This window comes from Colletotrichum siamense (assembly GCF_013390195.1).
Source record: "Colletotrichum siamense strain Cg363 chromosome Unknown KSG_Cg363_contig02, whole genome shotgun sequence".
NCBI lineage: Eukaryota > Fungi > Ascomycota > Sordariomycetes > Glomerellales > Glomerellaceae > Colletotrichum > Colletotrichum siamense.
In genome coordinates this window covers 3,684,700-3,711,899 of record NW_023501015.1, presented here as the reverse complement: position 1 = coordinate 3,711,899, position 27,200 = coordinate 3,684,700, and the positions used below count along the sequence as shown (strand labels likewise).

At 54.2% G+C, this 27,200-nt stretch overlaps 9 protein-coding genes across 9 annotated transcripts; 4 read left to right on the top strand and 5 right to left on the bottom strand.

The window, feature by feature from the left end:
• Positions 1-247: 247 nt before the first annotated feature.
• Positions 248-734, bottom strand: CGCS363_v002933 (uncharacterized protein; the record flags this gene model as incomplete). Its single annotated transcript, XM_036634782.1, has 2 exons — positions 248-364; positions 630-734. The coding sequence occupies 2 exons, from the start codon at positions 732-734 to the stop codon at positions 248-250; spliced, it is 222 nt and encodes a 73-aa protein (XP_036499838.1).
• A 3,082-nt stretch (positions 735-3,816) lies between these two features.
• On the top strand, positions 3,817-6,293 carry ADE4 (Amidophosphoribosyltransferase; the record flags this gene model as incomplete). Its single annotated transcript, XM_036634781.1, has 12 exons — positions 3,817-3,925; positions 3,996-4,185; positions 4,243-4,253; positions 4,406-4,463; positions 4,518-4,961; positions 5,069-5,290; positions 5,352-5,363; positions 5,419-5,443; positions 5,495-5,581; positions 5,639-5,730; positions 5,786-6,202; positions 6,260-6,293. 12 exons carry the CDS (start codon positions 3,817-3,819, stop codon positions 6,291-6,293), a joined length of 1,701 nt encoding a protein of 566 aa, XP_036499837.1.
• A 5,169-nt stretch (positions 6,294-11,462) lies between these two features.
• On the top strand, positions 11,463-12,845 carry CGCS363_v002931 (uncharacterized protein; the record flags this gene model as incomplete). The annotated part of the gene is made up of 5 exons (XM_036634780.1): positions 11,463-11,554; positions 11,632-11,866; positions 11,924-12,085; positions 12,136-12,648; positions 12,705-12,845. The coding sequence occupies 5 exons, from the start codon at positions 11,463-11,465 to the stop codon at positions 12,843-12,845; spliced, it is 1,143 nt and encodes a 380-aa protein (XP_036499836.1).
• Positions 12,846-13,720: 875 nt separating this feature from the next.
• On the bottom strand, positions 13,721-15,318 carry CGCS363_v002930 ([Pyruvate dehydrogenase (acetyl-transferring)] kinase; the record flags this gene model as incomplete). The annotated part of the gene is made up of 4 exons (XM_036634779.1): positions 13,721-13,784; positions 13,845-14,830; positions 14,898-15,046; positions 15,204-15,318. The coding sequence occupies 4 exons, from the start codon at positions 15,316-15,318 to the stop codon at positions 13,721-13,723; spliced, it is 1,314 nt and encodes a 437-aa protein (XP_036499835.1).
• A 1,915-nt stretch (positions 15,319-17,233) lies between these two features.
• CGCS363_v002929 (uncharacterized protein) lies at positions 17,234-18,443 on the top strand (the record flags this gene model as incomplete). Its single annotated transcript, XM_036634778.1, has 3 exons — positions 17,234-18,037; positions 18,088-18,167; positions 18,218-18,443. The coding sequence occupies 3 exons, from the start codon at positions 17,234-17,236 to the stop codon at positions 18,441-18,443; spliced, it is 1,110 nt and encodes a 369-aa protein (XP_036500811.1).
• Positions 18,444-18,819: 376 nt separating this feature from the next.
• TOXD-0 (Protein TOXD) lies at positions 18,820-19,875 on the bottom strand (the record flags this gene model as incomplete). The annotated part of the gene is made up of 1 exon (XM_036634777.1): positions 18,820-19,875. The coding sequence occupies one exon, from the start codon at positions 19,873-19,875 to the stop codon at positions 18,820-18,822; it is 1,056 nt and encodes a 351-aa protein (XP_036500812.1).
• A 921-nt stretch (positions 19,876-20,796) lies between these two features.
• cctT-0 (Short-chain dehydrogenase cctT) lies at positions 20,797-21,814 on the top strand (the record flags this gene model as incomplete). The annotated part of the gene is made up of 3 exons (XM_036634776.1): positions 20,797-20,834; positions 20,901-21,133; positions 21,186-21,814. The coding sequence occupies 3 exons, from the start codon at positions 20,797-20,799 to the stop codon at positions 21,812-21,814; spliced, it is 900 nt and encodes a 299-aa protein (XP_036500807.1).
• A 223-nt stretch (positions 21,815-22,037) lies between these two features.
• Positions 22,038-23,435, bottom strand: CGCS363_v002926 (uncharacterized protein; the record flags this gene model as incomplete). The annotated part of the gene is made up of 1 exon (XM_036634775.1): positions 22,038-23,435. The coding sequence occupies one exon, from the start codon at positions 23,433-23,435 to the stop codon at positions 22,038-22,040; it is 1,398 nt and encodes a 465-aa protein (XP_036500808.1).
• Positions 23,436-24,270: 835 nt separating this feature from the next.
• Positions 24,271-26,484, bottom strand: CGCS363_v002925 (LysM domain-containing protein; the record flags this gene model as incomplete). The annotated part of the gene is made up of 4 exons (XM_036634774.1): positions 24,271-24,613; positions 24,671-24,767; positions 24,862-26,261; positions 26,342-26,484. The coding sequence occupies 4 exons, from the start codon at positions 26,482-26,484 to the stop codon at positions 24,271-24,273; spliced, it is 1,983 nt and encodes a 660-aa protein (XP_036500809.1).
• Positions 26,485-27,200: the final 716 nt, after the last annotated feature.

The window sequence follows — 27,200 nt, the reverse complement described above, 5'->3', positions numbered from 1 at the left end:
AGATTAGACCTCAGACATGCCCGAGATCTCGAATGAACCTGTCCACAGTTTGTCACCTCGGAGGAAAAGAGAAAAAAATAAAAATCAAACGTCCTCAAGACCTTGAAGCGGAGCACATACTTTATTGGTACCCGCTGCTTGTTCTTGCCATCTCTTTTTCGCAATTCACGTTGCGACGTTGCCTGTGCTGCTGCAACCTTGGCTCGGGGCCTGCGGAACGGCCCTGATGAGCCTTGCCTGGAGGTTTTTACTGGCCGTCGATGGTGTATTGCAGTGAAAGATGACGGTGATGCTGTAGCGTAGGAAGTGGTGCCGGGGAGCGCGTCCGGGTCTGAGCCATGGCAAATCCGCCTCTTGTCTCACCCTACAAGAGGAGCGAGATCAGGTCCGGCTCGTCATGAGGAGCAGATGTGTGAAGATCCGAAGTCCATCGCCGGTGCGGGACGTCACATACTGACATCAGCCGAAACGGTGGTCGCTGAAGGCCTCGGTGAATGGCACCAGCTGGATTCCTACGTCGTCGTCGACAGACGAAAGTCTGAAAAGGTAGCGACTTGCCAGAGGAGTCGCGTCACAGTGGGCACGGGCATTACTGAGGAACAAGACAGTGACAAGAAAAACAGGCCTTACTGGTAGAACTGGACCCAGGCCCGGTGGCTCCTTCGCACCACATCCCAGGCCAACAAGGGCGTTGATTTGCTGTTGGCGACGCGGAAGGCGGGAGAGCCCAGCATTCCCAGCTGCTTGGTGTTAACTTGATCACCCAGGGACCATGATGAAACACGGCGGGGAGGTTTGCAGCCAGCGGGAGGAGCAGTCAGTCTTCGTACCTGCCTTAGAGCGACGACGAGAGACTGGATGATGATGACATGCCATGACGAGGTTACCTTGGTCGGTCGGCAAGTCAGGTCGGATCAAGTCAAAGTTGAGTCAAGGCAGGTGGGCAGGTCGGGTGCCTTCCATCGGGCACACATGATGGAAAGCGCTGCCGAAGGATTCTCACGGTAAGGTCGGTAGCTGCTCTCCCATCTAGCCTGAAGGGGCAATGAGCTGCTGTGGACAGCAGCAGCTTCCAAGTTCTTGCGAGGTCCCGGGTCTGCCAGTCAGTACCTTCCTCCGGGCCTCTGGGCCTGGGAAGGACAGAGCAGGGATTGGGGAAGGTGCTTCCAAGCTCCTGCCATTTGAGAAGCCACCAACCACGTCCATCGCCTTCCTTGGGAGGTGCGGATACAACGAACGAATATGTGACTTTACCAAGTCCCAAATGTCATTGAAGTTTGAGCCTGATATCGCAGTGTAGCTGTGAAGTCAATCTCGTCTGTCCTCCAATCGAAGTCACAGGCCGCTCGCTTCATATGAGACGACTAGCCTCGCTTTCTTTTCTCCGAATGCCAGACGGCGACATGGACGCCACGAGCCGATGGGAAATTCCCCCGACTACGGGCAAAAGCAGAAACTGTATTTGCGGCCGAGGCAACGTGGGAATGGGTTCGCCAAGAAGAGGGTCGACACCCAACCTCGACAACAACAGCCCTGTGCCGCAGGTGCAGTCGATTCGTCGAATGCCTCGAAGCTCAATCAAGCTCGTCCCGAACACGGGGAGCCGGAACAGAGGATGGAGCTGTTCCCCCTTCCCGTCCCTCGCCTCGCCGCCGTCTCCTCCTTTCGTCCCGCCGGGATTGTAATTTTCTGGAACACGGGGCATTCGTGATGATTTGGGAAATCTCACCGGTGACCATGCCAACCGACGGGGCAGAGATGCAAAGACGGACCTGCTCCCGCTCCCATTTTGACGCGATGACAAAAAGTCCAAACCAGCAGCTTGTCGCAACGTGACAATCAGTGGAGTGGCCCGACCCCGAACGATACACTGCAATCCGCCGCAACCTACCGAGAATATTGATCGATTTTGCCTGGGGCCCATCAGTGGAAGACGTCTGGAACATGTTGTTGCATGCACCTTCTGCAACAGACCCCCGCCTTCCCCCTCTCTGATGCTTCTGCGAGATTTCTGATCGTCCAGAGCCACAGGACAACCTGGCTTTAGAGCTTGGGCTTGCTTGTCGTCTGGCTGGGCTTGACGTTGTTTGGGACGATCTGGCTCCATTCTCGGGTGTTAAGTTGGATACATACTTTATGCCGTGATTTGGCTTGATGTCACTCATATGCCAAGCACAACCTACACGACGGGAATCAGGGTGTCAAGGTGATGGCAGCAACACCAACGACTATTGAAGCAAGCAGAACCATCCTCCAAGCGTGTTGCAGCGCCGTAACGCCCTCTGGCTGCCGCTCGCTGCCTCTTGCTCAAAGCAGCTTGTCCTCTCTCTATCCCAGGGAAATGATGTTTGCTGACCCCCGCCCACCGAATATCCTTTTTCATCCATTTTCCCCTCCCCCTCCCCCTCACCTAATTCCACGGGTCTTTCCTTAGATTAGGGCCCAAATAGGATCCGGCATCCTTGAAATGGAGCTTTGATGAAGGAAGACGGTGATCGACAAGCCACAAGGGACGTGAACGTTAGACACCACGTCCAACACGCTTCCACCAAGCTGTTTCACGGATCCACTGAATGCATAAGATCTACGATGCACAAATCTCTATCCCAATATCCGAGCATCATTTATATGGAATTATCCGGGTTCTTTGGCTCAAACGGTTGCTTAGTCCTTTCATAATGCCTTCTTTGATACAGCTGCTTGATATATGGACACGGAACTTAGGCCTGTCTTGGAGACCTCCTTGCAGGAAAGCCAGCAAGTCTTGGATGGCCCTGTTTTGATACAGGTGCTGTCATAAGGGCCTTGCGTTACCTCTCCCGTTCTTGGGTGGATGTGAGGGTGGTGGCATCGCAAGGGCGATGTCTCTGGTGTCGCCAGCCTTACTGAGATATCTAAGCCGTCGTCAGCTGTACTGCCCCTTGCCTCGATAGTTGCCTCGATGCGGCCTCTTTCCTGCGATCTGATGACTCGACCAGTTGATCTGAGACTTGCATACAAGTGGCAGGTCATGACAGCATTTCACCCACACTCCAGCCCTGCCACCGAGCAAGATGGTGGTTCGGTCCGACACTCTTATCTTTAGACAGCATATGTCACAGGGCCATCCATCTTCAATACCTGCATCAACAGTGCCCCTTTGCTCTTTCGGCCACTAATACATCTTCTTTGCATGGCCGATAACTCCAAACGTCCTGCTCATGCAGCCATTGGTGGCTGCACCCTCAGACGCAAGTCTTTTCCAGCCTAGCATCGCTGTACCACGTGGCAACCATCACATGGACCTGCCCTTTCCTGCGCGCCCCTCGCAGTCGAAGTCCGGAATGCATCGGTCTTTCAGAACTGCAGGTAACCGGCCGCCAGCCAGCGACCCGGGCCCGATAAGACGGGCTGGCTAATCGATAAGGTTGCTTCGTCTCTTTGTTCGGGACGTTAAGGTAGCTGGGACCCTTAAGGTTTCCGATCGCCAACCGTTTGGGAGCGCCGATAACCGGCCCCACTTTATTTTTATGTGCGCTTGTCCGTGTGCCGCGCAGGAATTTTCGACCGTCGCGACGTCTTCTCTCTTGTTTTCCCTTTCCCTCTTGGAGCTGTATCGTTCCCTCGCAAGAGCTTTTCTTCCCAGACAAGCCCTCGCGAGCTCCTTCGACCGTCGAAGAGAATCGCAGGCCTCGACGCTTTCGAATTCACCCGTCCGAATCGCCGTCCCCCACGTTTTCGAGCGAGCAACCCCCAGCGTGGACCCTGTTCCGCTGCTAAAATACCCCGCCATCGGATACCCCGCCGAAGCTATCACGACCACCCGAACTCGACAAAATGTGTGGAATCAGTGGCATTTGCATGGGTCATTATGACCGTGACGACGAAGACGGTTCTTGCGACGCCGCTCAGGACCTCCACGAGTCCCTTTACTACCTGCAGCACCGTCGGTTCCCTCTTTCTCAACCGACTGGCTTTCCCCACGGTCACAAAACTGACATGAGTGATCGCCATAGGTGGTCAGGATGCGGCAGGAATCGCCGTCTGCTCCGAAGGCGGAAGAATATACTCTTGCAAGGACAACGGAATGGCCTCGAAAGTGTTCAACGACGGCAAGAGAGTCGTCGATCTCCACGGTTGGATGGGAATCTCTCACCTGAGATACCCCACGGCGGGAAGCTCGAGCAAAGCGGAAGCGCAGCCATTGTGAGTTTTCATGAATACGAACGAGGTCAAGCTATTTCTAACTTCATGTGTCCACAGCTACGTCAACTGTAAGATTGGAAACTACATGAAGTTGCGAACTTTGCTAACCTCACTCGCCAACAGCTCCGTAAATCACCCCCTCCCGATTACCAGTCTCGACTATCCCCCTCTTCACAATGCAAACTCACTCCGGATGCCTCGGGACATCTGCTGACATCAGCAAGGTATGGAATTTGCTTGTCGCACAATGGCAACCTGATCAACGCCGCTGAGCTTCGGTAAGTATTCGCACACTTGATGAAGATGCTGCAGTCATGCTTACGTCTCGAAAGTGAATATCTCGACAAGACGGCGCACCGTCACGTCAACACCAGCTCCGACTCCGAACTCATGCTGTCCATCTTCGCCAACGAACTCAACGAGACCGGAAAGGCCCGTATCAACGAGATTGATCTCTTCAGTGCGCTCGAGCGCACTTACAAGCGCTGCCGCGGCGCATGGGCTGCTGTTGTCATGATTGCCGGCTACGGCATCTGCGGCTTCAGAGATCCCGATGGCATCAGACCTTTGGTGTGGGGCCGCCGGCCCTCTGCTACCCTGGAGGGAGCTTACGATTACATGCTGGCCTCCGAGTCTGTCGCCCTCCGCCAGCTGGGCTTCCGGGACATCACAAACGTCCTGCCAGGCCAGGCCGTCCTCTTGAAGAAGGGGTCGACCCCCGTGTTGACGCAAATTCAGGAGCCTGCTGGATATACGCCGGATGTCTTTGAATATGTGTAAGTGATTGTATTTCTGCTTATCCCTGGGGCTTGTTTGCCTCCAGGGCACTGCTGCCCCACCCTGCGGGCTGTGGAAGGAAACCAAGGAGCTGACTCAGTACCAGCTACTTTGCGCGCCCAGACAGCGAGATCGACGGTATCTCTGTTCACAAGTCAAGAGAAAACCAGGGCATCAAGCTGGCAGACAAGATCAAGAGAACGCTTGGTGAAGAGGCCCTGAAGGAAATTGACGTTGTCATTCCTATTCCAGAGACATCAAACACGGCAGCTGCAGCCCTGGCAACAAGGCTTAACAAGCCCTTCTCCAGCGGTTTTGTGAAGAACAGGTATGTTTCTCCTTTCCATGTTGAATTCGCAATAGAGTTGGTGCTGACAGGGGCGAATCAGATATGTCTTTAGGTATGTGAATTCACGAACAGAGCTGTCAAGCATGGGCTGACAAGGGGACAATAAGAACCTTCATTATGCCTGGTCAAAGCGTATGCCAACCATTTTGATCTGGGGTTTGAAGCAAAACTGACATCCAATAGGTCCGCCAAAAGAGCGTGCGCCGCAAGCTTAGCACTATTGAATCAGAATTCAAGGACAAGTGTGTGTTGTTGGTAGATGACAGTATTGTATGTCGAGCGGTCGTCTTACACTCAAGACAATGCTGATGTGTTGGGTCCCAACAGGTGCGAGGAACCACTAGTCAGGAGATTGTCCTCATGGCCCGTGAAGCCGGTGCCAAGAAGGTCATTTTCTCTAGCTCAAGCCCAGAGATTCTGTAAGGCTCAATTATTGGTGTCACCAGTTGGAAAACACACTGACAGATTGGACAGGCACGAGCATCTCTACGGCATCGACCTGGCGAGCAAGAAGGACCTTATTGCCCACGGAAAGACCACCGACGAGATCGCAGCGCACATCGGCGCCGACAAGGTCATCTACCAGGACCTCAAGGACCTCATCGCTGCCTGCGCCGAGCTGTCTCCCCGCGATCCCACAACGCAGAACTTTGAAGTCGGTGTCTTCAACGGCTGCTACGTCACCCCCATCCCTGAGGGCTACCTGGAGCATCTCAGCGAACTCCGCAGTGGCAACAAGAAGCGGAAGCATCGGGGACCGCTTGTGGCCAGCAGCGGCCCCACGCTCGACGCCCCCGCGGATGCCCCTGCTGCGAAGGCGGCCAACATCAACGGACTGGCTTCCCGTGCACGCGCTGAGCCGCGGTCTCCTGGAAGGAGCGCAGACATTGGGTACGTTAATCCTTGGCCTCGTTATCGCCTTGGTGCGTCTCTAACATTGAATGACAGAATCCACAACGTTGCAGGTGAAGAGGAAAACTAGACAGGAAGATGCTCACGCATAACCACTTGGAACAGAGCAGAGATGGTCATACAACAAAACAAAAGATAGACGAGGCGTTGCGGAAGGTAGGGAATCATCGTTTGCATTATCGCCTCTGAGGAATGAGTCGCTTGGAGTACTATTCCCGCTTGGTCTGGCATCTACGACAGCTGCACACGATCATGTTGCACATAGCCCATAGAGAGTGACGAGAATTGACCATCTCGCGTTGGCTTTCTGCTCCACTTGTCTGTTTCGACTATCAACGTCCCGATAATGGCATGCCAGCAAAGGATGGCCTGCATAAAACAACGAAAAACTCGGTTTGATTCATATGTGAAGGCCGCAAGGATCCGGGCATGGCCGTAGGAGAGGGTACCCCACATTGAGCATAGACGTTATGTTATGCGTGAGAAGCACCGGAGGATCATCACTCTCTTCCTCAGCCAAGTCGGCGCCGCAACGGGCACAACGGTGCAGAACGGTGGTGGAACACATTGGCGCCCAACACTATCGACTAACGGACCAACGCCGTCGCCGTCGAGGATCGCTCGAGATCGGAGCGTTTAGACCGTCGGTCGACTCCTCTCGTTCCCACTGCTGAACCCAGCGTCGCAAGCCGTGATGTAGCGGCGCACGGCTCTCTCGTCCCGCGATTCATATTTCAGCCTTCATCCCAGGCCGGCCCATGAAGCGGAACCTGCTCCAAAAAGAAAATCATTCAACCGGGGCGCGGGCTTCGAAGGAGAGCAGCCAGCCAACCGGCACATCCGCGGTGCAAGCGCATTTGGAATGACAGCCAAAGGTGGGGTTCTTGGGACAGGGAAACGTCTGTGCAGAAATACGGACCGGCGAGATGAGAAGTGAGTGAGTGAAGCCAAAAAAGTTATCATCCACCACCCCTGGTGATTCGTGAAGTTGAGTGCATGACAAGGGGACCTGCAAAATGACCAGCGTCGGGGATCTCTGGTGCCCATCTTCCAGCCTTGGCGCAGCGGCACAAGAAAGAAAACAGCAGGAACGGCGGTAGCTCTCCATTTTGACGCCCCCATCGGCTGCTTCGACCTGGTCCGCGGGCCCTTCTGCGTCCGGTCAAGACCAATAAATCACCCAGTCGAGGAGGATCTCGTCCAGGGCGGCTGGCCCTCTTCGACGGTTGTTTGGGCGGGCATGGGCATGAGCTTGAGCAAGGGGGGTGCCTACCTAGTAGGTGAGGCGGCATAGGCATGGCGCTGTCCTGTGCTGGGTTCATGGCTGGCGGCGCTATGCAAAGCTCAGGAGCGGCTTTATGCTTCCAGGCAGCCTCTGGGTAGAGGTCCCTTGGATTTGCCCGCCTGTTCCCCGCGCCTCGAGTATGGGAAGATATGCCGCCAAATTGCCCATGCGACGCGTGCATCAGCGCCCAAAAATGCTGACGGGCAACCGCATGAATTTGCGAAAGTTCAGGCGGGTGATTTTCCAATTCCCCAGATGCACTCGGTGCCGCGTTTTGGACCGTGTTTCCAGGGTCCTCCTGAGGTTAACCACCTTCCATCAACTGAGGTTGTGGCCGCACCATCACGGCGAATTGACACCACCAAATCTTGCCCCTCCTCACCACCCTACCCTGTTCCGCTGAGATACTGCGCTACAAACAACCATGCCGTTTGAATATGTTGGGGGCTGGTTTAATATGCCCTGCCGCCTTCGAATATTACCGTTACAAGGGGGGAGTGCTCAGAGCTATGGCCCTCGTTTTCGATTACTGAAGGCAAAAAAAGAGATGGACTCTTTCTGGGTCGGCTCTGTTTCCACCCCCTTTTTTCCGTAATGGGGGGACGTGCGTGCGTGCTGCCGGGCTTCTCTGCGTCTCGTGGAAACAGCCAGGGCCCCAATTCGAAGGGTGCGCATGGGCTGCGACGACGCGTAAACGAGTTTTTCTGGAAGCTCTTGGCCGTGCTTCCACGGCCGGGGGTCGATGCGAACCCCTGCCGTCTCAAAGTCCGCTCCCGAGAAGTCTTTTGCTCCGGGCCTCGGGTCTCTCTTCTGGCCCCCGCCTTCCCTTCGAGTCTGACAGCTTGTATCCGCCGCCGCACGCTTCACATGTGTCACTCTAATGCGAGGCATTCTGCACGGCTGTATGTGAGACGGAGGCGAGCCCGGGCTGACACTCCGTTCCTTCGGGTCGGACCTGACAGACACTATCGGGCAGGAGGAGGAGGATGAGGGGCAGCTCTGTGGCGGCCTGCCGATCTTGGTTTGGCATGAAGACGGACGATGGCAATGGGCAATTTCGGGGTTTGGAAAGAGAATGGCTGGATACCTATGGGTGTGTGATCTCGTGAGAGAGGTGGGTATCTCTTTTTTGCCAATCATGCATGGGTCTTGATCAGGCTGCTGACTCGGCGGAGATTCACGATGTCGTGCTGCCGTTGCCGCATGCATCTGTGCATATTACATACCTGCCTTGCCTGGGTCTGCGGTCTGCACTGCACGGCCAGAGAGGAACAGAGTTCTGACTATTCCCTCGTTTCTCGTTTTCCCATCCTGTGGCGGATTGCACATGTCAGGACCCCTGAGGCTTCGACGGAAATTTTCCCTCACTGTTCGTGCTGCGGCTTTCCTGCACTGCACCCACCCACTTGGACGCTAGACGTTGGGAAAGAATGCTGGTGTGTTTGACAGGGGGAGGGAGCGAATCTTCGCAGCCGCGTGCCAGCCTGCCAGCCAGCCAGCCAGCCATCTCCGAAGGTGTCTGATGGGTGTGGTTCGTTGTCGTGAGTTACCACGAAGTTGGAACCGCCGATCCGGAGCCGCCGTGAGGTCCCGTGTGGGAACATGTTCCCTCATGTTTCTGATCCGCGAGGCTTGCTGGGACCCTTTGTAGGTTTTTTCCCGGCGGATCACAAGCCGTTTTCCGCGATACCCTCCCAACCCAGCCTGGAATTGGTGTTTTGGGCGCGTGTATCCGCAGCGGCGGCGGCGGCGGCCGTAGGGTAGCATCTGGGATGGAATGTTCCTTTAGCACGTGTTGTCAGCTGTTCAGAGTTCTCGGGGGCCATGTTTCGCGCGCCGGTGTACACGAGATGAGCTGATCTCGTTTCTGAATCGCCCTTCGCCCGTGACATGGCACTTTGTTGGGAAAAAAGGGAAATCGGTGGTGCAGGTCACTGTCCCCGGTGAGTTCTAGCGTGTGGGGTTTTTTGTCTGCTGTTTCTGAAGATCCTCTCCGGTGAGAAGACCCATGTTGGTGAACCACCCCCCGGGACGCAGTGGGATTCCTTTATGAAATATTGACTGCATCCACTGTCGACTGGACAACGGGTAATCACGCTAAATTTGCAGTGTTGCATAAGGATTGAGTTATTCGGGGGTAGATATGTAGGCACGCCTGAGCATTCCAGCCCGTTGGTTGTAGGATCCGCCTGTGCATGAGGCTCAAGTGGGCATCAACTATACTGCTGTCTTTGGAGATGGGCCAGGTCGTTCCAGAGCTAGACGACTGATACGGAAGCGGCTCACAGGCTCGCGGCTCGTTCTTCGTCATGCTTGAGGTTTTGATATGCTCGTTGGGAGCTTGGAAGGTTGATACTTGGGCAATTGGTATCAATACCAGAGCACTCAAGATCAAGACAGCTGCAGTGAGATAGTGTCAGATGACCAGGGAAATGAAGATGCATGTTTTGATTGTGCCACAGCAACCATGATTTCTGTAGCTCTGTATTCGTCGTTATCCTAACGTTGTCGCTATTGTTGTTTCCGTTGTCGTCTCTGTCGTCGTCTCTGTCGTCATCTCTGTCGTCGTCTCTGTCGTCGTCGTGATCATATCTATTATTGTCACTATCTTTGTTGTTGTTGTTGTCATTGCTACCGTTGTTACTATTTCCGCTGATATTGCTATCCCTACTTTTATCAACTCTCTCAGCCTCAACGAACACTTGAGAACGCGTTCAATACTTATATAGAAATAAGATAGGCAGTCCTATGAAATAATTGAATCAATAGTTATATAGAGATATGCATGAGGATCAGAACGACATCAGAAGTTGAGAATATACCGCACTATGAAGATCATATCACTTCAGAAGTAATGTTCTTGGACAGGACCCTCTACCCTTACCATCAACAGCAAGCACCGTTAGTGGAAGCTGCCGGTACATGCTAGTCTGACTAGCTCTACAAATGACCTCTGGGTAATGGAATAGACGTTAGCTGCATATGGCAGCTTTCCCATGCTCAGGCTGGGTGAAGGCTGTAAGACATGTTAACTAGTAACTTTGAGGCTTTCAGTATCACGGCATTCTTGTTTGAACATGGGACAGTCCTATGGTAATATTTATGAAATACTTGCTGCTCATTCATCACCAATGAATTTGAGCCCGACTGAAGTAGGGACTCTCGTTGCCTATCGTTGTGCAAACAGCCTCAGGCTTGAAGAAAGGGCAGTTGACTGAGCGTGACAAGGCACTTCTTTCTTTCTATCTGCTCGGGGAACCAAGGTGAAACCTTCTCGATTTTCTGGAAAGAGAACGGGAAAGCACCTGCCTCCTTTGATCCAGGTGGTCTTGCTCGTGGGCTGCTGCCTCCACGGTCTATTTAATCCCCCATCTTTCTCCCACACTCGCCTTCTGCAGCCTCAGACTTTCTCCTCTTCACCCACTACACAAGACGCGACTTTTTCTTCTGTCAACATCCATTCCTAACTTGGACATAGCCTTGACCTACCTGCCCACAAACAACACACTACCTGCCTACCTCTTCGCTGCCAGATACTGCCAGCACCCCTTGACCCCTTCTATAACTTCTTTCTCAGACTCGAAGAACCGGCTCGTCCAACCAGCTTCCTTACAGAACCGAGTCCCTCACCGGGCAACGCGCTCCTGCTTCCTTTTCTCCTGCCCCTCTGCTTCTCGAGTCTGAACTGGTCCTTCCCCCTCTTCACACCCCGCCATCAACAGGCCTACCACGCTCGATTCTTCCTTCCTTTCTCTGTCTCCTTCCCATACCAAATCTCTTCGAGGTTCCTTCCCTCGGTTACGGTCTTCAGGCCACAGCTTTAAATTCGCCGCACTCGCCCAGCCAAATTCCCTTTCCTTTCCCTCTCATCACATCCACACAGACATCGCGCCAACACTTCACATCTGCACAACAATACCTTTTGCATTGCCACCCTGCATCTCTACCTCAGCCATGTCTTCCTACACCTTGCCTGAGGAGCTCCGCCGTGTTCGCCAGCCTGGCCAGTCCAGACCTGGCAACAGCGCAAAGAAAATGCCTGAAAGGTAGGAAACCGCCCCCGCGTGCCTCGTCTCGACACAGCAGCACGACAATTGTTCACAGGCTGACACCAGGTTCACAGCTTTCGTTGCGATCTTGGTGGCGAGTGGCGCCCTTGGGGTGCCTTCTCCAAACGCCAGCAGAAGCTTGTCACGGACAGACTCTCTCGTGGCGCGAACATCAATGCCGCCAACACGGGGATGATCTGCCGGCAGCACTCTGGCGAGCCTGTCAAGGAGATCCAGTGTGAAGGGCCCTGCAACAAAATTCGTATTCTGGACGACTTCTCCAAGAACAACCGTACCAACGGAGTTAACGTCAGTTATTCTGGAAATTCCTTGCTCTCCATAGAACCGTTCTGACTTTCTTTCAAGATCTGCAAGCATTGCCAGCACTGGACGAACACCCAGGAGCCTGGGTATGCCCCCTGGGCAGCTCCCGAGCAAACGCTGGACCCCGTCGAAAAGCTGGATGACTTCGAGGGTCGTCTCCCAACTGAGCCGTCCGAGATATTCAACTTCCACCAAGATGATCAGGTGAGGTTTCCGAGCCAGGGTGATATTGTCCCGCTGACCATATGTGCTAGCCTCTTGCTCCTATCACTGGCACCGATGGTGTCACTGCTCTCAATGGCTACCCCATCAGCACGGCCAACTCCTCAGTCACCCCGGACTACCGTCCCGTTGCTCGCGGCGCCGACACGGAGAGTGTCACCTCTTCAGTTCGTGGCGCCGAATCCGTGGTTTCGGCCGATACCAATCGATCTCGCCTGGAAGAGCTGGACAACGGCATGGCCGCACTCTGGTTCAAGAATGCTCAAGAGGCCCAGCAGAAGCCGAAGCCCCAGCCCCAGTCTCAGCCTCAGTCTGCCGCTGTCACATTCAACGCCTGGGACTCGACTGGTCGTCAACATGCAGTGAACAAGACCCCAACCATTCGGTCTGGTGGCTCTTCGGTCATGGGAGCGGCGGCAACCGCCCAGACAACACGCCAAGTTGCCCCGCGGAACAATACCCAAGCCAACAACGTCTTCCGCGGACAAAGCCGTCCCCAGACCATGGGAGGTCAGCCCAAAAAGAGCGGCTTCGGTTCCGCTCCAGTAAGTGCTAATACTCATTTCGACATATGCTCGGTGGTCGCTGACGTTTTTCGCAGGACAGACAGGGAGACCGTAAGCAGCTGTCCGGCAAGGAGCATCAAAATATGCAGAGAACTCTGCCGCAGCAGCAGCAGCAGCAGCGCATCATCCAAGGTCCTTACCAGGATGAAGACGATGAGGACGAGACATCTGACTAGGTCGTGCTTATCCTCGGTTCGGCTGCGCTTTCTCCTCTCCTTCCTTTTCTCTTTCTCTTGTCTTCTAGCTTGGAGTGAGCACAGCATCTCGACGAAACACTCGGGAGGTCTGACGGGGTTACGGGGGAATGTTATTTTGCTTTTTTGGAAGGGGTTCGGTCGATACAGGAGGCCGGCGGGCCAACAGGCCCAGCCCTAAAGCTACCACCATAGTTAGGTAGCATAATGCACAGGAATTGCAGATGAACAGAATCGTCTCTAGTGAATGCGCGCAATCATGTATTCCAACAAGTTCAACGACAGAAGAGGCGGTATAAGAAAGACACGAAGACGCCACCGCCATCCGGTCTCGGTGGTATGAATGCGGCCTGTCCCTATTTACCCCGAAGACCATTCCCAGCCGGGGTTTGTTCTTTTAAAATGCCCTTCCCATCCTCATATCCAAAAAGTAAAGTATTGTGTGTGTGTGCCATACATCTCGTAGCATTGCTACGAGCACTCGCAAGCAGGGAATTCCAAACCAAGCACGCTGTTGGTTTACATTGCTTCGGCCGTCCTGACCCCGGCGTCAGTGATTGCATGCCAACCCAGCTCTTTTCTACCCTCGAGGAGGCAAATTTGAGAGGGAGTTGGGCACACAATCATGGTGGCCAGGCAGGAAGCAGCCACTAAATCATATTGCCCAGAAGTTCTTACAGGTCGCTGTCACGCTTGTAAAACCCTGGATTGGCGTCGCCGCCCCGGTTCATCATCTCTTGGGCGTCGCCGACTTGCCGACGTTCCGTGATCTCGCGATCCTTGAGCCTCTTGTGCAAACTATACCTCAGCCCCAGCGTCAATCCTCGAGCGTTCCTATCCCTCATGACTGCTGGTCCCTATTGCAGGGGTTCTGATGAGCTGGACAGGCGGTTGAGGTGGAGGTACACATCAGTGCCGTAACTGGTGCAGAGCGTTAGTCAGTCCGTCATACATGATTGAAGCATGTCGCAAGCAACTCACCCCTCCATGCTAATAAGCTTCAGGTCGCCGCCAAAGTACCGCGCATACAGACGCGAGATGGGCAGTCCGTATCCAAAGCCAGCCATCGGCGCCTTGAAATCGCTCTTATCGAAGTCCGGGTCCAGGTTCGGTGTCCTGTCCACGGTGGTGTACATGTAGGTCCAGACCAGGGGAATGGCGCTTCTGGGGATGCCGCCGCCCTCGTCCGAGATCTTGATGGTGATGTCCTCTTTTCCTTCCGCAACAATGACCTTCGTCACAGGGAACTCCTGCTTGTCCTGGCCGTGCGTCTCGACGACGGCGCGGAGAGAGTTCTTGAGGGTCTCGAAAAGCATGTGCGACAAGTGTCCTGGCACATACATGAAGTTAATGTTCGGGTTGCACACAAGCTGGATCTTGGGGGCCTCGAAGAGCCCGTAGTGGTCCTCGCAAACGAAGCGCGCGTTTTCGATGGCTTCTTGAGCCAGGTCCTGGACATTCGTCTTTGTGCAGATGATACCGACGTAAGTGGGGTCGCGGTGGTGGCTCTGGTCAGTCAAGGCGATGTGCTGACCGATGAGCATACGGATGCCTATGCGCGACATGTAGAAGCGATCGAGGAACGACTGAATGTTGTTGTCAATCTGCATGCGCTGTCGCTTGCGCTTATACTCCAGAATACCCTGCGCCATGGTCGTCACAACGCCATCGTGTCTCCTCTTGATGCCGTGAAGGGCCTTTGCAAATCTTTCGTTGTACAGCCGAAGCTCGGCGGGCCAGTCTCCGGTGTCGTCCACCATGGCGAAGTATCTCCGTGCGGCGACGGCCTTTTGTTTGTTGAAACCATTGCCGTTGTTGGTCTGCGGCAGAGATGCGTATTGCCCCTCTTCGATACTCGGATTTCTTGTCGCCTCAGAGAGTAGAGCCTTGCCATAAGTTTTGCTCGGCCTCAACAGTCTTTCCTTTGTGCTTCTATCCAAATCGGGTCGTGGCAGTTGTGTGAGTTCCTAAAGACGACCGGACGTCAGTGAGTCATGTTCCGTTATGCGTCATGCAAGCAGAGCCTCGACGTACCTCGAACGACTGTGCGTACCAATCTTGCACACGCCTTACAGAAGGCATATCGTTGAGACCATCGGGAAGCTCGTCGAGTTCTTGAACGCGGTGGGCCAAGCGAATTGGTAGTTCCTCGGCGAGGAACTGCGATGCACGGAACAGAGTTCCTGGAGAGAGGCAGGTGGTCAGCGAGAAGGTCAAACGGCACCGGACGAGGCTGATAGGATTGGCGCATCGCGAGTGAAAGCAGGCGGCGCATGCGGAAGCCGCAAAAGGCGAGACATGAGGCTGATGGAGCGACTGGGAGGGGAGGGATAGACGTACCAACGGATGGCCTCTCACCAAACTGGACCATCTGCCTCAAGCTCACGCCAGTCGCCGGGAAACTGGCGTAATGCCTGATGGTGTCCATCAACTTGTCCGTCTTCTTCCACGACATGTTGGGCGACTATTGAGGGACCGGTGATTGACTGGTATTCCGGAAGTTCGAGTTGAGGCGACCCCGCGGGAGCGAGCTGGTCAGGGCCTTTACCGAGGCTTTGATATGACGCAGGGCAACATGGAACCTGGCAGGCACGGGAGAGAGGGTTGATGTCGAGGATTTGGTCTCCAAGAAGTGAAAATGGACGAGGACTTCTAGTACTGCATTGTCAATTGGGGATAATGACAGAGGTCGCGTGCGAGCAGCACTACTCGAAAGGGTGTTTCGAGTAGGTTATTTCTGGCAATGGAGATGGAGACGGAGCAGCGGCGGGATGTTGCGAGAGAGCTTTGGAGTGCAGTGCCGGGAACAGCCAGAGCAAGGCCGCGGCCGGGCCAGGAACTTTCTCTCCACTGAGGAGACTGGGCCGGCAAAGGTACGCTGCTACTTTCCCCGACTCGGCGTCATAGGCCCCTGCGGAGGTCGTTCGATGGTAGCGCGATACATGTGTGGGTTAGCCGACTTGGAGAGGTGCGCTTCGAAACAAGTCCCCGGTGGTGTCCGCTCGTCAGTGTTTAGCCCGAGGTTTTGTTTTTTTGATTCTCAAAGCCTCCGAGCAGAGAGAGGCTCTTGTCTATATTTACTCGATGTTGACTCCTGGTTTCACAGTCAGGGTTGTTGAGCAGTTGCTCGTCGAGTGTACTTTGGTAACACTCGGAACTGCCAAGAGCTTCAGCTTCAGCCGTCTGCGGGTTTGGAACCTTGGAGTCAGTGTCAGCCAGCCTGGTATTAGGTAGACACTCTAGCATGGGAGACACATTGAACAACCGATTGAGGTGGTGTGGAAAAAGGCGCCTCAAAGTGATGGTCACCCCAAAGCCTCAAAGTGCAGGTAAGCTTGACACATGTGACCGGCAGAAGGGAAGTTGACCGCCAAAGTACCGCACTAGCAATTTACGTCGCACGCGACCCGTCCACTGAACCGACGACCGCGGTGGAGGGGTTCTCGTTCAGCAGCACGCAGCAGCTGCTGCTGCTTTCCCCGTGTGCTTCCTGGTAGCCGAACAAAAAAAGGCTGCCCGTGGGCGGGATGGCTGACTGTCCGCCCCTTCCCTTCCCCCACATCACACAATGCAACGCAACACAACTGCGAGCTCGATGCAGCGGCAGCCTCAATGCCGCTCAGACCGCCCCCGCCCGCCGCAGAATCCCGGTCCACGTCCCCTCCCGTCCTCCTGCCTCGTCCAGTGCCAGTGTGTGTGGTCTCCCCTTCCCTCGATGTCCCCTCCAGCGTCTCCAAGTCTCCAAGACCTGCCCTTGGCTACTGAGGATGTGGGCAGCTCCTGCCAGCTCAGTGTCCACGTCCCCCCTGCGGTCACATGCATGGCGCCACAATTCTTCAAGCTTGCCCAGCCAGTCACAGCCCTTCGCTTGCCGACTCCAGCCTTCACCAGCCCCCGACACGAACTGAACGCCTCTCATCGCGTCCAACGCGCCAGAGACAAAGGAGCCAGACTCTCACTCGAATGCATTGGTTGGCTTCCTGACCGACACACCTCATCACACCTTACCGCAGCTAAACCTGCAGCTACCAACCCCAAAATTCAGATTCCCATTCACAGCCAAGCGCCCGCGCACACAATTCGGCCTCTCGGAACCCATTCGGAAATACTACACTAAGTAACTACCTACCTACGGATTGATACCTGACTCTGGGCGATTGGTAGCGTCGCTCTCCCGCTTTGTCACCCGTTGCGCATGCAGCCCTGACCCGACTCGGGACTCATAGTCGCATTGCTTCCCTCTAATCGCGTCAACCTACTCCTTTGATCATCCTCCCTCCAAAAGAGGACTCGGGAGGAGGCTAAAGACCCGGTTTTTTGGTTGGCCCGTCGCCGCCCAAAGCACTCCCAAAACACTTCAATGCACAGCTATGCCGGACGTCAGGTCGGATTCGGGGCTGGGCCTACGTTTTATCGACTTGAACGACAATGAGGACGACAACAGTCCATGCAAAGGTCTGAGGCGTCTGAGAAGCCATGACCGTGCCGTCAAACTACCGCCTCCTTCGACGCCGCACGTTGCCACGCCTAAACCCTCCTCACCGCAAGCCTCATCGCCCTCTCTACCCTCAACTCTGAGTTTCCGCGGCTTCTCACCGCTGTCACCGCCGCGCAAACAGTTTTCCACCACCAGCCAACAATTCTCGACGCCAGTCGCTAAGAGCCCCTTGGCCCGATCCTGGACTGAAGACGACCTCACGGCATCCGTTCATTCAGACGAAAATGGCACCCAGACCACCAGAGACACTCTTGGTCTAGTCCAGCGACTCAATGAATTAGCGGAAAAGCTGCTGGCGGGCGAGGAAGTGCCGGACACCAGCGTTAGCGCCATGCATGGCAAGCTTGATGAGATCGAAGGTGTCATGACTGGCGAGGTTCATATGGCTCAAGAGACACCCCAAGGCAAGCCTAAGACGTGGCCGGCGGTTGAGCAGATTGAGCAAGAGCATGAATCTCTGTGGACCTCGCCATCGCCCTCATGGTTTCGCTCTGGACTATCGGATATCTCACCCTCATGGCGGAGCTCATTCAGAAGAGACACCCCTTCCCCTGAACCTACCATTGAGAAGAAACCCGCTGTCGACGCTTTCCGCATCGCATCTGAGGCGGCCAAGCTCAATATCGAATTGGAAACCCTCATGACAAACCTCAAGGCCCGACAAGAGGAATCGGAGGTTAGAATCAGAGTGGATGACTCATAAGACGGTAACTGACAATTGTCCAGCATATCCACCAGCTACTTGTCACCCGCGCTGAACGTGCAGCACAACGCATCATTTTTCTTCAGTCGAGAGTCCGGAATTTGTATGTGTCTCAGCGTTCGGCAACCCAGCACCGTTACTGACTCGTCGCAGGGAAGAAGAGCTTCAAGAAAACGACTCGGAGCTCACTTACCTTCGTCTGGGTCTCAAGGCCATTGAAGTACAGCTACCCTTGGATGTTGATCCCGACCTCAACCAAAGTATTCTGAACTGGAAGGCCGACTGGACCGCTCTTAAACGAAAACGCGCCAAGAACAAGAGCTATGATCGCTCGGCTTACAGCACACCTCTCGGCACACCGATACGACCCCCGCGATGACCCCCTTCCCAGACTTGTTTTTACCCTTCTGCTTTCTTTCAAGCGTGACGAATTAAAGACATGAATGAGTGATGAAGCCATAAAAGCATCGAGTACGGTTATGGACTGAGCATAGAGCATGGTGTTTGGGGAACAACGGATACCCTGTCCAGCAAGCGAGCGAGCGAGCAAGCAAGAAATTTTCGCATTTCTTTAGGGTCTTTTACGTCTTTACGACAGACAGAATTATGGATACTCAAAAGTCACGAATCCAGTTATTGTTCGTTGGCTCCGGCTTTCCGAGTCAATTTCATCCTCAATATGCTTGGAAACCTTGATGCTTGTGACAGGATGAAAAGTGTGTTTTTCGGCCGACGGAACTAACTAGCCAGGCTACCTAGATATGATACACCAACTTCGTGCCGCTGACTTTGCCCTCCCTGACGAGATCGAGACCCTTGAGGACGCCGCCGAGACCACTCCCACCCTCATCCACAGTCGGCTTGTGGGGCACAAGCTTTCCCTCCGCCAGCAGTTTCTCAGTATCCGCCACAAACTTCTTTGCGAATTCCAGGTCCGCCGGATCCGCGGGCAACGAAAGCGGTCCGAACTGGAACGCCTCTCCAATGGCGGAATACGCCAGCTTCAGCTTCAGTGTCACCTTGTCGTTAATCGCCGACACGAGCTCCTCCGGCACGAACCGCAGGGCGGAGTAGACGCCGCCTGCCTCGCCAAAGGCGTTGACGCAGATCTTGGCGGTCGCCTCTGTGGAGATACAGTCGAGCACGTTCTTCAGCTGTCCGGCGCCGGCGTGCTTCTTGATGTCCTCGACGACGGTGTCGGAGTGGTAATCCAGGATGACGTCGGCGCCCAGCTTCTTGAGGTAGTCAAAGTTGTGGGCTGAAGCCGTCGCGATGACGAACAGACCGGCGAGCTTGGCGTACTGGATAGCCAGCGATCCTGTCGCCGTGCTGCCGCCGTAGATGAGGACCGGCACCTTCTCCGTGGCGGGATTGTCGAGGTAAGGCACGTCGAGGCTCTGGAAGAGGGCCTGGCCCGCCGTGACCACGCCGAGGCCGAGCGTAGCGGCCTCCTCGAAGCTGACGCTGTCCGGGATGCGCAGCTGCAGGCCCGCTTTGACGGTGATGTACTCTGCAAATGTGCCGTCCTCGTGGTGGAGGGCGTTGGAGCCGTGGGCGAACCCGGCGACGCGGTCCCCTTTTTTGAAAGCCTTGCTAACCTTGGGGCCGACCTCCTCGACGGTGCCGGCGTAGTCGCAACCAACGCGTGCGCCTACGGGTGCGAAAGTGTCAATGTGCAGGACGTCGGTGGGGTTCAGGGCGACGGCTGCGACTTTGACGATGAGGTAGTCCTCTCTAAGCTTGGGGATGGAGACCTCGACGATTTCGGCCTTCCCCGGGCCTTGGATGACGATGGAGTGGTTTCCAGACATATTGGGCAGTTGTTGTTTGCTCTTGAACGAAATGTGTGATGATCTTGTTGATGCAAATGAGAGAGCTTGAAGGAGCCGACGAGGCTTGACTTATATCATTGCTCGTCACTTACACAGGTTTCTTTCCGTGGGCTGCTTTGCACCAGACCATGTTACCAAAGCGTTGAACTTAGTATAGCCTTCGTCCGATTGGATCAGAGTTCATCTCCAGGTGTGGTGATGTTGAGATAGACAACGCTGACAAGGAATAGACGGTGTATCATGGATGGAACGATATGGACGACGATGACAAAGACGACACTGACAGCCACAACGACACAGACACCGGAGATATCTACAATAGACAAGCCGAATACAAGGATAAGGAATATGTGGATGGTATCAATAGAGCAAAAGACGGGTCATTTCTACGCCGCAGCCCGGGTGCTGGACGGCAGCTAGACCGATTCGGCAGCCCAAGACCCACCCCGTCGGCGGTCGGTGCATCCTGCTGGACGGCCCCACCACAGTTGGGACGATTATTAAACATCCTTGAACATCCAAGTCACCTCGGCCGGAACGAAATGAAGCTTAAATTCATCAACGGCCGTTGCTTTTGGCGTCTTAATTAGGTTCTTACAAATCAAGTGAAGCATGTCTTCCTGACGAATACGCGTATATGACTACGGAGATCACTAATACGATTTGAATGCCACGGTACGCTCCATGCGGTGATGGTAATGTTCACAATTTCGCAAACAAGAGGCATAGATGAAGAAGAACTGACAATATCATTCATTCCAAATCATCATGTACTCACCAATACTTAAGCGGAGGCTGTTGTCGTCACTGACAGCAGGTATCACCACACACAGCAAAAGCAGAGTAGAGATCTCAAACCTTCAGACTCAATTTTGAGCATTAACATTGAATAATCTGGTCATGGCAGGTTCAAAGCAAAGAACCATCCTCATCTCTGGGTATGAAAAATCCTTGGAGGTCACTTCCATTGAGAACAGCGATACTGACACTAGTAACCCTGATAGATGCACCGAAGGAGGTGCCGGCAATGCTCTGGCGCTCGCATTCGCCGCCGCGGGTCTTCGAGTCTTTGCAACCGCCCGTTCACTCAAGTCTATGAAGAATCTGCAAGATCAAAAGAATATTGAGACTTTCACGCTCGACGTAACGAGCCAAGACAGCATCAACAACGTCAAGGCTGAGATCTCAAGACTAACCGGCGGCACGCTGGATATCCTCTACAACAACGCCGGTGCTCGTGCGTCTCACTGTCCTTTCCCCTTTCATACGTACTAAAGAATAGCTATCAGTGTACGAGTCACCCGCAATCGAAGCAGACTCCGATCGCGTCCGGAAAATGTTCGACGCCAACGTCTTCGGCCTGTTCGACATGGTGACGGCCTTCACACCCCTCCTCCTGGCCGCAGTGCCCACCTCCAGCACACCCCCCACAATCGTCAACGTCGCCTCCGTTCTCGCACGCCTCCCGGGGCCCTTCACGTCCGGCTACAACGCCAGTAAAGCCGCCGTAGCGTCGTACTCAGACACCCTCCGACTCGAGGTCAGCCCCTTGGGCCTCAAGGTCTTGACGGTGTACATGGGCGAGGTCTCGACGGCCATCATCCAGGCGGACAATGTCAAGTTCGCGCCGGACAGCGTGTACGCCGACACGGAGGCCAAGATCAGGGAGAGGAGCGCCACGCACGAGAAGACCACGATGAAGCCCGAAGAGTTTGCACGCCAGGTCGTGCCGGAAGTGTTGAGCGCCAAGAGCCCCTATGTCTGGAAGGGCACCAATGCCTTCATCGTCTGGCTGCTAAATGCGTTTGGGCCCAGGACGGTGTTTGACAGTACCATGAATGGCGCTTCTGGGTTGAGTGACCAGAGTATCAGGAAGAAGATATTCCAGAGGGGGCAGGACAAGTTGAAGAGTGCCTAGGCTGAGACATTGGAGTTGTCATGGGCGTCCAGGTTGATGAATGAATGTAGGAGTGATTTCGGTTTGTTGGCAGATAATGTGTTTCTTTAGACTTCATTGTTTCACTAGACAGCTGCTAAGAGCATGGCGAGTTTACATCTGTAATAGACATTCTAGCGAATTGAGTAGCATCAAGACGGCAAGTCTACTCGCTGTTGACAAACTCACAAATCTATACCATTCTTCAAATACCAGTTCCAGATGATCCGACTGGCATGGGTCCCATCATAACTCGTGGTGGCTGGGCCCTCATAGCGCTGCCCACAAACCTGTCCACGCTCCAGCTCCGCGCCTCGTCGTCCTTGGTCGACACAAAAGCATGATGTTTGCTTTGCTGAGCGGCCTCCCAGAGTTTTGCCATCGGGTACTCGTTCTCATGAAAGCGCCGCGCCTCGTAGAACTTGTTAACAAGTTGCTGCAGCCGAACGCGCATGTAGCCTCTGTAGCCGCTGGCTGGCTCTGTCGAGGCAAGTGTCTCCTTTGATTCGTCGTAATCAGGCTCGACTGCCCAAACCCACATGTCGTCGACCAGTCCACTTCCAGAGACGACTGAATCCACGCTGGCTTTGTCCACAACCACAAACACGTTCTGGAGGATGCCGTCCGTCAAACTTCCACGTTCAGCCTGCGCGCTTGCGGTATTGGTCCCCTGTTCCTGCCTCTGCCTCTTAGGCGCTCGGTCTCGAATCGATTTGAAATATTCACGCAGTTTCTGAAACTTGGAAGCGCGTTCATCGTCGGCTTTCTGATCAGTATCCTCTTCTTCTCTGCCACCGTCCTTGCTATCCTCCTCGTCCTTTGTGCCATCGTCTGTAGTGGTCTTCGCGGGCCACTGAAGCCTTTGCAACCTCCACATATTATTGATGGCACTGCTCCCTGCTCCGATCGCATCTCGGCCATGGAAGAAAACCCCGTCTCGACGGCACATATAGTCCTCAACGTCTTCTTCGTCGGCAAAGGCTTCAGGATCGACAAAAATGCCATATCCCCAATGCTTCTCGCCCTTTTCCTCATCCCATAGGCGCCTCACCCAAGGAGCCGCCCTGGCCAGAATGGACCTTTCTGCTTCTTGCTTCTGCCTCGCCCTCCACGCCTCGTTTTCACGCCGCCAGTGCTCAGCAAAGGCATTTTCAATGGCCTTCTCCTCGTTTTCCGCGTACAGCGGATGCCGCATCGCCTTGAGGCGTTTGTCAGCTTCATTGAACTCTTCCTCGGAAACACGATGGGGCCCTGACATCAGTCCGTGAGCCAGGGTCACCTCGTGCTCTTCGTCAGACGAGATTTCCAGCCAGTAGCGGTTCTTGAGCAAGGCGACTTCAGTCGCAGACAGCTGTGCTGGGGTCTCTGCCGCGCGCTTGAGTAGGTCCTCCTTGCTGAGTGTGGACGACTTTGCAATGTTGGCAGCTTGAGTGTCAGGATCCGGGAAATCGAGAATACGCCGCTGGTCTTGGGCAGCGAGTGTCGGCGAGCCTTCATCTTGAGATGATATGGATTTCTCCCATTCTGGAAAAGACTGGATCAGGTCATCGCCGTTGTCGAGCTTGCGGATGACCCGCATGAAAGATCGGATTTGGTTATCCATGACCGCAGAGGATGGTGTGAACAACACCAGGTAGCGACTGAGAGGGGATGAAAGTGCTCAATGGTCTGAGCAGCGGAGAAATAATCATGGAAGTTGTTCCATGTCGTAGATGTAAGTTGGCAAACAAAAGGTCCCTTGAGGCGCTCGACTGAAGAGCAGTGAGCCCGGTGCCGCTATCCCTGCAGCCTGCAGGTACCGATGTACTACGCGGCCGCTATATTAGTTCGCCGGGAGGGTGTGATTTGCCCCGCCGTTAGCGTGCTGTACGGGGTATGGGTACCTAACGCTAGTGGAAACCTCCCTGAACATTCCCGGGAATAACCTGTTGGCCGTCGAGCGTATTTTGCTGCCTAGTCCATCCCCTCCTCGACCCTGCCACATCTTGTCAATCGCATGGTTCGGGGAGCAAAGACTGACTATTATGCCTACTTTGTCATCATACCTGCTTTAAACGAAATAAGTCATGCTGTGACCAGAGAGGCCCGTCTATGTAAGACAAAGCATGTCATATAAAGCTACTAATACGTAGAAACCACGACGACGAGAGAGACGACGACGAGAGACGACGACGAACCAGATGACGACGACAATGACATAAATAAAGACAGCAAGAACGGCAGGTAAAGGGTCAATAATAAGGACTATGAGAATATAGCCGTAATAGTACAAGAAGAATGATATCCAAGAGAAGAGACTAATATGTACACAGAAATCTCAACGACATGGAGAGCTTCGTAATCAATGCTAATGTGAATGACCAAAGATCCAACTCGATGAGCTCCTGAAACGACAATGGTCCTAAAACGATTCAATCGCAGCACAGCGACGTGACCACTTATGAACACTCGTTAGATTCAGTTCCTATGCAGTAAGCATAGTCTGCCAACAGCCCTTGACACTCGCCGGCCGTTGTGTTCACCGCTGGATTCATCTGATAGAAGCAGGCAAGGGAGATACCAGCGTTATTCGCCATGTCAGCACAATAGACGTTATCTGACTGAAGAACCCAGTCAGCACAGTCATCAGGAATTCCTGTTTGCGTAGGACCTGGAGCGGTGGCGGAAGCCGCGTTTGTAGTCGTCGCCGTGGCAGTGCTGGTTGCCGTTGCTGTTGCAGTCGCCAATGCTGTTGTGACTGTACCGGTTCCTTGCGCCATACATATGTAGTCGCCGGCAATGCTGGGGACATACAAGTCAGCGGTTAGTCTTCTCTTTCCCATGACCAAGGTCACTTACAGGCCGGAGCAATCTGTCTTCACATCTGGATTCCAGGCATACAGATTATCAATTGACACTCCCCAACGATCTGCAATGTCGGCGCACGTGTCGTTCGCTATAAGCAGAAAGGTTAGTTGAGGAGCTTTGAAGGGGTAACCCATGCTGAAACCATGCGTGCTCAGGTTGTAGCAATTACACGTGAGACTTACCAACAACGAAGTAGAAGTCGGTACATCCTGCAACCATTCCACTTTGGTAAGGAGTCGGCGTCGGGTTGTAGCTGGTGGCTGTCACGGGGTATGCCGGCACAGAGCTGACGGTGTAAGAGACCCAAGTCGTCGAGTTGCTTGCGCCTGGTGTCTTGCCAGTGGTGTTGACTGGCGGGAATGTCCACGCCTCGATTGTCGAATACGAGGTGGCGTAGCAGCTCTCCGGAGCCGTGGTAGTCCCGCCAATACAAGGATTCGCCGAGGTCGAGCTACCCCCATAGCCGGCATAGGTCGAAATATCACCCACTGGCTGTACGCAGTAGCTGTAGTCTAAGTACAAGTTGTTGCAGGAGGTACTGTTGATCTCTGGGTTGAGGAAGTAGAAATCTGCCAGCGAGATGCTGTATATCTGCGTGATAGAGGCGCATGTATCATCGTCGGCAACCTGATAGTACTTGCTACAGTTGGTGTTGGTGCCCTCGACGACATTGGTCGGCACGGGGGCTGTTGTCGCTGTTGCTGCCGCCCCTGTCGCCGAGACTACCGGCGTCTCCCCGGGGTACGTGACACATATCTGATTCCCGACGAGAAGTTCGAGATTCTCACATCCGTTACTGATATCAATGTTCCACGACACGAGTTGGGCAATGGAGAACGTGCCATTAGACGCCTCAGCCAGGTCCCAGCATGTATCGTTCTGTTGTACCGTGTACACTTCACAGGTGTGAGGTATACAGAGCGAGGTGCCAGCTGAGGGGAAGTCGGTGCAGCCGGCCTCCAAGTTGTTGAAGTATAGTAATTCGCTGGTAGATACTTGTTGGGAAACGCTTATGGAGTGACAGTCATCACCTGCTTGAACCGTGTAGTTGCTCACGCAGGAGTTGGAAGGCGTGGCAGAGGCTGTTGTTGTTGCTGTAGCCGTGGCTGTAGCATTAATGTAAAGAGGTGTTGGCGATGTAATGGGATAGCCAGTGGCCTGGCAAGACGAGGTCATGGATGAAAAGTTAGATGCCAGCTCATCATCGTAGACCATGGCACTGCCCAGCTGGATCTGATATGTTCCGAGGACGCAGTCGCTGCAGACTTCGTCGGACGCATTTCCACTTGCCCAAGAATCGAATATTGGCTGGCAAAAGTCACCTGTGCTTGCGTCACGTCGACATGTGTAGTTGTATGCCCAAAGTAACACATCGACCGTGGCAGTGATGGGATAGGTCATCCCCTCAAGCATCATGGTGTCCGAGGAACACGCGTCTGCTTGAGCAATGCGTTGTGACTCAAGCGACTGAAGGCAGTCTGAGTTGCAGAGCTCCGTCAAGTCATCGCTGCTAGGGAAGTAGCCGCCAAAAGCGATGCTAGGAAGGTTTCTGTCACAGGTGACTTCAGTCGTGAATGTTGCACTGTAATTATGAGATTGTCAGTAAAGTGGCTCGTCCTAGACCTTGAATTGAGAGTCATATGACAGACCGGAGAGACTTACTTGCAGTTACTTGAGATGTTGGCTGGCGCAGGTAGAGAGACCGAAATGCTCGTTTGCGAACTGTTGCTGCCAACAAAGACTTGTCCAAAGGCCAGGGGAAGCAAGCAGACGCCTGCCAGCAAAGAATATCCCCAAGAGGACATTGTGACCTGAACGACACTCGAGAAGATGTTGAGGAACTACACGTCAATTGGAATGGGAAACCTCCTCATCCCATCATAAACGGGAATGATAGAATGGACACAACTCGACGTCTCAGGCACCAGCGAGAGCCTTGCCGTGATGGCCACACATACGTTGCATCGCGCGAAGGCATGATTCCTGGCAGCCGCATCAAGCGGCAGCGTGAGCTGCAGTCAGGCTTGTAAGAGCAGAATGGAGCCTCATTTCGGCGCCAAGTCGGGAGGATTCATATGTTGGCTCGTCCCGCAGCTGGCCTTACGCGGCATCGTTCGTGACCGGGGTTGTTGACCCTGTTCGAGTAAGCACTTGTCTAGGTTGGGAGCGGGACGCGTGCATTCAAGCTTCTTCCCCTGGTCTGTCTCCACATTCCCCGTCTGCAGTTGAGCGGTCCATCACGGCTTAGAACAGACAGCAAGATGAAGTTAAATTGAAGCTTCCTTTCTCCGGGGCGGATCGGGAGGTATTGACGGCAATCCTGTGTAAGTGTGATGCCTAGACGCCGGCCAGCCGGGCTTCCCGCAATCTTCTCTTGCTAGATATCCACACACACATGAACTCAGGGCTGGTTCTTCACCAGGCTGCAACTAAACATTGCATGCCATACCCGAGAAGCATCACCTGAATGAAAAAAAAATCGAGCCTGAAGCGGATCCCTGAAAGGGACTTTGGTTGTGTC